At 37.4% G+C, this 6,704-nt stretch overlaps 1 protein-coding gene across 1 annotated transcript; it reads right to left on the reverse strand.

Annotated features, from left to right (window-relative positions):
• Positions 1-1,461: 1,461 nt before the first annotated feature.
• gm2a (ganglioside GM2 activator) lies at positions 1,462-6,493 on the reverse strand. Its single transcript, XM_015037423.1, has 4 exons — positions 6,260-6,493; positions 4,708-4,860; positions 3,013-3,195; positions 1,462-2,347 (listed from the first exon to the last, which is right to left on the reverse strand). The coding sequence occupies exons 1-4, from the start codon at positions 6,377-6,379 to the stop codon at positions 2,192-2,194; spliced, it is 612 nt and encodes a 203-aa protein (XP_014892909.1). The 5' UTR covers positions 6,380-6,493; the 3' UTR covers positions 1,462-2,191.
• Between the last annotated feature and the right edge of the window lie 211 nt (positions 6,494-6,704).

Consider the following 6,704-nt stretch of genomic DNA (forward strand, 5'->3'; position numbering starts at 1 on the left):
CGGTGCTCCTCTGGTGTGTAGAATGTTGTCTAGTGCACTTAGGATGCTGACTGTCGATAACTACTCTTAAAACCCAGCCTCCAAAGTAAATTGAAAGTAAATTTGATTAAATCTGATATACTTTTGTGCTAAATGATTTGTGAATATTATCTCTTTCAATTTGTGACAGTTTCCATCAAAGATCAAGGAAAACAGCTTGCAAACAGTTTAGAGGAGGTATTTTTTGAAGGTCCCAACTGGCTGTGTTAGAGGCATCTGCAGACCACTTGTTTCTGAGACAGGAAGCAGGAAGCACACTGAATCGACTGCAGCCACAGCATTTTAACAAGGGAGATTGTGATAATGTGGCCTCACTTAGAGCCCAACCACAGCATGTGTACAGCAGATATACCGCCGACATATTAACAGTAACTGCATAGTGTTTTATTGAAGTTGAAAACTGCGTCAACGTAAATCTCAGCATTGAAAAGTGCAACAAATGTTAAATATTCTCTGGTTTTGCTGTTCTTACATGCGACAGCACTCCTCAGCTGCCGCAGATGGACTTAAGGCCAGGAAAATTGAGCAGTCATTCTATTCATCTGTGAACCAAAAGAAAATAACATCCTGTCAGTCCAGCAGACCTTATCTGCTACTATTGTGCACTTCGTCACTTTCCTCCTTTTGTTTTCTGTATTGTTTGTCGCTTCCCTATAATATCCAATCTTGCTGTAGTTTTAAAACTGATTTTTATGCTAAAATGTTATCAAAACAACAAACTTCCATGAAACTGAAGCCATGATGATCAAGTTGTGTTGTTTGGTCGTCTTCTGAGGACATTACAACAGACACAAAAATTTGGAGAAAAAATATTTTTGTGTAATTCTTTGTTGGGAGGCTGTGAAATACTCCCACCGTGTGGTGAAACACGTAACTGCATCTTGTAAGACTCAAACGCCACAGTAGCTTTAGAGTGTTGGTTACTTTATATAAGAAAATCTTATTAAAAACTATAGACTGTGCGCATGTGCAAAGATGACAGTATGGTCATTTATAAAATGACAAACAAACTTCATATTTTCTTAAATTATAAAAAGGCAGAATTGTCTTGGAGTTTGTTCTAAAAAAAAAAAAAAAAAAAAAGAGGCACTTGGCTAAAACTACCAGCTGCAATTAAAATCTATTTACTATATGGTGGCCACTTATAGATTTGTTAAAATCATTTCCTCAAAGAAATAAGACATTCTCACCCAGGCAGGAAAACATAAAATCACTTTCATTTTGCCTTCTTGATGCTACAGAAATGAGAGTAAAACACAATTATACTGTGCAAAAAACATATTTATTGAAACAAAGTATTTTAATGAATACAGCAATTTTTCAAGCTTTTTTTTAGTGTTGGAATGATTTTGCTTTAAAATTATAAGGCAAATATTTAAAACATTGTACAATGTTTATATGACCACAAAATAAGGTGTTTTGTTTTTTAAATTGAGTCTTGATGAAGAAAAACATGACCTCATCGATTTCCTGAGATGATGCAAAGTAAACAAGAAATGTAATGTTGCCTCAAACACTGGGATTTTTGCATGAAACAGTATGACCAATGTTTAAGTTTGTTATACTACTATTTTTACAGATTTAGTCAAATAGTCCACATCATCCCACTTAAGTTTTCATTATTTTCATTAATCTAAAAACTTGATGAAGAAAGAAAAAAATCTTAACATTTTAGCAAACTGGCCAAATGTTCCACAGAATGAATTAAACTGCACAACTTGGTTTTTGTTAACTGCTAAAAATAATCACAGTTTTCTAAGCTTAAAGAAAACTTGTGCCACTGAAAGAAAATAAAGACAATCTTCAAATAAAAAGTAGCTTGTAACAAAAGACAACATTAAAAATAGATTAAAAGGCTCATATGCAGAATGTCAATGTTCTTCTCTGGTTACTGTAGCTTTTTACATATACAGTAAAAGCATAGAATTAAAAAAAAAATCTAGCAAAACCTTGATCCTGTTTAAATCAAACACCATCAGTAGTACCTAATCTGCTTATATGTGTTTGTTTTCCCCTGATGTGGAGAGACGACAGCTGCTGAAACACGAATCAAACATAAAATTAAAAGTTGACGCAACTTTCTAAAGCCTGGAGTTTACGTCATTTTTCTGTGCAGATAAACAGAAATATGAAGCTGCTGTGAATCATCTCCTCAGCTGGAGTGAATGGACAGAGACAGCTTGAGGCAGCCCAGCTCTTTGCCTCCACCACCCAGGACTCCCTGAACCCTGTAGTTCCCATTGGTGAGCCAGTAAGGCAGGTCCATGTAGGGCAGGTAGAACTGAGTCTGAGGCAGCGAGTAAGAGCCCTGAGGAGACACAGAGAATATAAAAATCAGAGCAAACTTGGCAACACTGGAGTTCAGTGTTATCTAACCTTTAAAGGGTGGATCAGATTTCAGTGTAAAGTGAGTATTTCCAGTGTTGAGTCTTCCTTTCTTTCTAACTTCAGTAAATCTCTTCATTATGCTGGATATCACCTTTGAGACAAAGTCCTGACTGTTGGTGATCCATTTTCGTTTTACTAGCGTTTGGAGTTTCTCACAGCGTTTGTTATCATTCCTCAACCTGCTCTTTCAGAACTGATCATATTGCTGCCACTACGGTTAAGACCAGAGGAGTTTCCTCTTTTCACAGTTGCAAACTGTTACTGTTCTCATTTTTGACTGGCGACATAATTTTTACTACGTGACAATGCTCTCCATCTAGGTGCAAAACAAGCAGACCTTCAACAGATTGTTCCTGTATTGCTGGGAGGAATTGTTGGTATCAGGATGCTTCCTCGTTACCGCCAAGTAGAACAAGTTGACCGTTTTCAACCATTTGTGAGACGCACTAATAATGTTTGCTGTCAGGAGCAATATTTGTTTTAAACCTCTCGGTCACTGAAACCTTTTTTTTTAATTTGCAGCAATAAACAACGATGCCAAAACTTAACCCAGGTTCAGTTTCTGTCGGTGAAAAGAAAACTCACCGCTTTGAAGGGGCAGTGACAGGGTAGGCCGTAGGTGTGCAGCGGTTCGGGACAGTCCTGTCCCGGTGGGATCAGCTGGTTCAGAATCTCGCAAGCGTCATTATAGTGACAACTGCCAAGATCCTCGAGGCAGGGGACCTTCACCCAGAAACCCGCCACCTCCTTCTCCAGGGTCACATTCAACTACAAAAAAAAAAAAAAAAAAAAAAAAAAAAAAAAAAAAAAAAAAAAAAAAAAAGAAAAGGAGGTCAGAGTGATATGCAAAAAGATTGACTTTAGTTTCAAACCTGCACAAACACAAGAATGGCACCATAAACAACACAATAACTGACTGGCATGAGTAATAAAGGTGTGGAGCTGAGCTGTTAAAGGAGCAATATTATGTATTTTCCAGGCACATAGCACAATCAAGTAACTATGTAACCTGCAGGTGTTATAAAAACTGAAGGTTACAGTTTCAGCTTTCAGGTTACACTGAAGGTGTTCTTCAGGTAAAAGAACTGAAGAACACCTTCAGTTCTTTTAATTTGTGAGGTCAAATTAAAAGAAATTTGACTTCACAATTTGATGCCTTGTAATTGGGGCTCTGTCTTTTTTAAAAGCTCCCACTCTTTCTGACACGTCATCACAACAACACTCCTATTTTCTCGTTTTTAGGAGAGTTGTACTGAGAAGTAGTTCACATGATCAGCTCAGCAGACATGCAGTTCCACCAGGTGTTTGCTAAGTGCTGCTGCCGCTAGTCTGGAGGAACTGAGTGGGGAAAGTGTGCAGGAAAGGTGATTGGTGAGGTGGAAGCTCAACTGGAGAATGCAGCAATAAATGTAGAATCTTAATAAGTAGACTAAAAGCCATTTAAAACAAGGGACAAAATACAATATTAGTTTTACCATACTTTACATTCACAGCATGGGGAATAGATTTGTTTAATCTGTAAATAATAGGATAATCTTTTCTTGTCCCTTTGTACAAATAGTTTCTTTAATACTTTGACTTGTTTCATGTTTTTGTGTGCAACCCTACAAAATTAAGAGATTAACAGAAAAAAAATAATCCACAACAAATTGATAAAAGAAAAGAGAAGTTGTAAGTAGAAACACTAGTTTATATATTTAAATGTTTTAAAATGTTTGAGTTGCTGTTTGCAGGTCAAGGCGCTCTAAAAAAAAGACGCCAAACCTCTAATCAGTAAGCTCACATGATGATTGGACAGCAAATCCAGAGGCATCTGCTGAGACAAACAAAAATTTGCAAGCTGCAGACAAACAGATCTGCTGCTGCTGAGTAACTCAGTGTCTGAGGCGTTCTCACACACTAACATGTAGTTAATGCTAAAACTGATAAACGTCGTTTTGTGGTTTATTACCAGAGAAATGATGAAGTGCTAGTGGTGCAGGAGTTGACTGCTTCTCCCTTTAGTTTACTGCTGTTGCAAAACTGATAATGTTTTCTCTCATTTTATTAAAAAACAGTCTAACAGTCAGTGTCTAATCTGATCAGTGTGTAATCATTGCAAATCGAGAACCAAATACCTGCAGTGTTAGCATTGTCGGTGTGTTTTGCTGAGTCTCAGCTGGTTTTCCCATGATGTAACCAAACCAAACTGTGCTGAATGTCCCAATAACAAACATCTTGAAACATATGCACAATTTTCAGTTGATTGTTTCAGGTTTGTGTTGCAAGACGTCAACTCACAGACAGAGGGGAGGCGAGCTTGACCAACGTGGATCCGGACGCAGCGGCCGTCAGTGATCCCGGAATGTTGATGGGATCTGGAGACACAGTCAGGGTCTTTAGCACAGCCGGAGCGTCGGGCTGTCCGCAGTTTTTCCAGCCGAAACCCAAAACCTGCAGAGTCATCAAACCTTCACTTCTCCGTTTGACTCTCTGCCAGAAAGATCCAGCTTTATGCTTTACACTGACGTAGTAAAACTGAAATGTGACAGAAATCAAATTTTTCTCCTTCTGAAGTTGCCTATAACAGTTTATTCATTTAGGTGTCATTAATCTTCTTTTCCAACAATGGCACCAGGATTCTTAAGCAGCTTTAAAAAAAGATATGAGCATCTCATTTCAGATGTCAAATACAACAATAAACTTGAATTTCTTAGTACGGGGCATAAAAGATTTGCAAAGAAAATATTGGTTATTTACATTAACTTCCATGCTAGACCAAAAAAAAATGGCCAAACTGGAATATTATTTAGGGATCATACACATTACTTAAGGTTTAAAACTTATTCTTTTCCAGACTAAAAGCCATTTAAGTCTGGCTCTGGAAAAATATTCCCAGAGTTTTCAGACTTTAACAGAATGTATTGCACATATTTCTACAAATACCTGAAAGTAAAAAAGGAAATCCAACCAGTTTCTATTCTTAATGCATCACGTTAAATAACTATTTTTAATCCTTCAATGAACGATTTTACAATTTCTGGTCTCACTGGTGCATTTCTCAGAGCACAACAGAAATTCTCAAAACTATTTGTTCAATCTTCAAATCAACGTGTCACTTGTGCACATCAAAAAGCACTTTTGAGCAAGGTGCAAATGCTTTTGAACATCTTGCAAGTGGTTATGTACAATTCTATGCTTCTTCTTACACTTTCAATTGCTCTTGTCACGTTGGTCAAAATGTATTAAACAGGTCTCTGTTGAGTTGTCTCGACTTCCCCAAAATGTAAGCACAATTTCATTGTATAAGTCTTAACATGGGAAATGCTTGAACAAGTTCTCATAATACAGCAATAATTTCTCAGCATGTTAATGGAAAGTAAAGGAAGACTCCAATGTAACCCCTAAGCACTGCATGTACAGTTTTCTTTAAGGAGGTTATTCTGTTCCATTTTGTTGCTGTTTTTTGCTCTCTGCACTCCTGTCTGTTTTTTTCTGTATCACATTGCCTCTCAACAGATGACAGCAAAAGTACAAATTTGACTGTTTTATTCAATCACAGTGAAACAAGACATAACATTCTGGAGCACTGATGTGTTCATTGACACATATTTCATTTTGAGAGATGAACTAAGTATTTTGAGGAAGAAACTGGATTTTGCAGGGAGTCCATGCTGTTTCACTGTTTCTACTAATTGTTTTGGGAAATACATTAACTGTTTTTGAAAACGTCGAAAATGATTCGAGAAATGCACAAAAGCGACTGAGAAAAACAGTAAGAACGCGGGTGTAACCGAACAGAGATTTATTTATTTATTTATTTTTGTTGTTGTTGACAAAGCGGAAAGCGTACCTTTGCGTTTCTGACTCTCTTCATTCCAAAGGACTCGCAGTTTGCCTGAAATACCACCGCAGCTAAAAACACCATCACGGCTGCAGTCACCTTCAGACAGCCGGCCATCCTGTTCATCATTACGGCGGTAAATCCCGATACTCTGCGCCTTTAAAGCGACCTTCTCCACGGGCAGAGAAAGCCAGAATGCTTCCTGAGACCAACACTTCCGTGTTTACAACCGCCGCCTGAAAAAACTATCACGTGATCCACATCAGTCACGTGACGGACAACAGTCTTTCATTGAAATGGTGATGCATTCAGTTGGGTATTTATTTGCACGACATAACATTACAAAGCATAACATTTCTGAACTGAAATAAAACTTTTTGTGTATTAAATTTTTTGGAGAAACGAATGTCTTTGGCTGTTATTCAAATAATCAAAATTAAACATCATTGACCTC

This window comes from Poecilia latipinna, unplaced genomic scaffold (genome assembly GCF_001443285.1).
Source record: "Poecilia latipinna isolate Pla-1442-1.1 unplaced genomic scaffold, P_latipinna-1.0 Scaffold405, whole genome shotgun sequence".
Taxonomy (NCBI): Eukaryota; Metazoa; Chordata; class Actinopteri; order Cyprinodontiformes; family Poeciliidae; genus Poecilia; species Poecilia latipinna.

What these genes read in the sequence shown, in the direction of transcription:
- gm2a (XM_015037423.1), bottom strand. Translation starts at nt 6,379, where the DNA reads ATGATGAACAGGATGGCCGGCTGTCTGAAGGTGACTGCAGCCGTGATG. An exon ending in AGAGAGTCAGAAACGCAAAG is followed by an intron (nt 4,861 to 6,259) that starts GTACGCTTTCCG and finishes ATGACTCTGCAG; the next exon opens with GTTTTGGGTTTCGGCTGGAA. An exon ending in GTCACTGCCCCTTCAAAGCG is followed by an intron (nt 2,348 to 3,012) that starts GTGAGTTTTCTT and finishes GTGTCTCCTCAG; the next exon opens with GGCTCTTACTCGCTGCCTCA.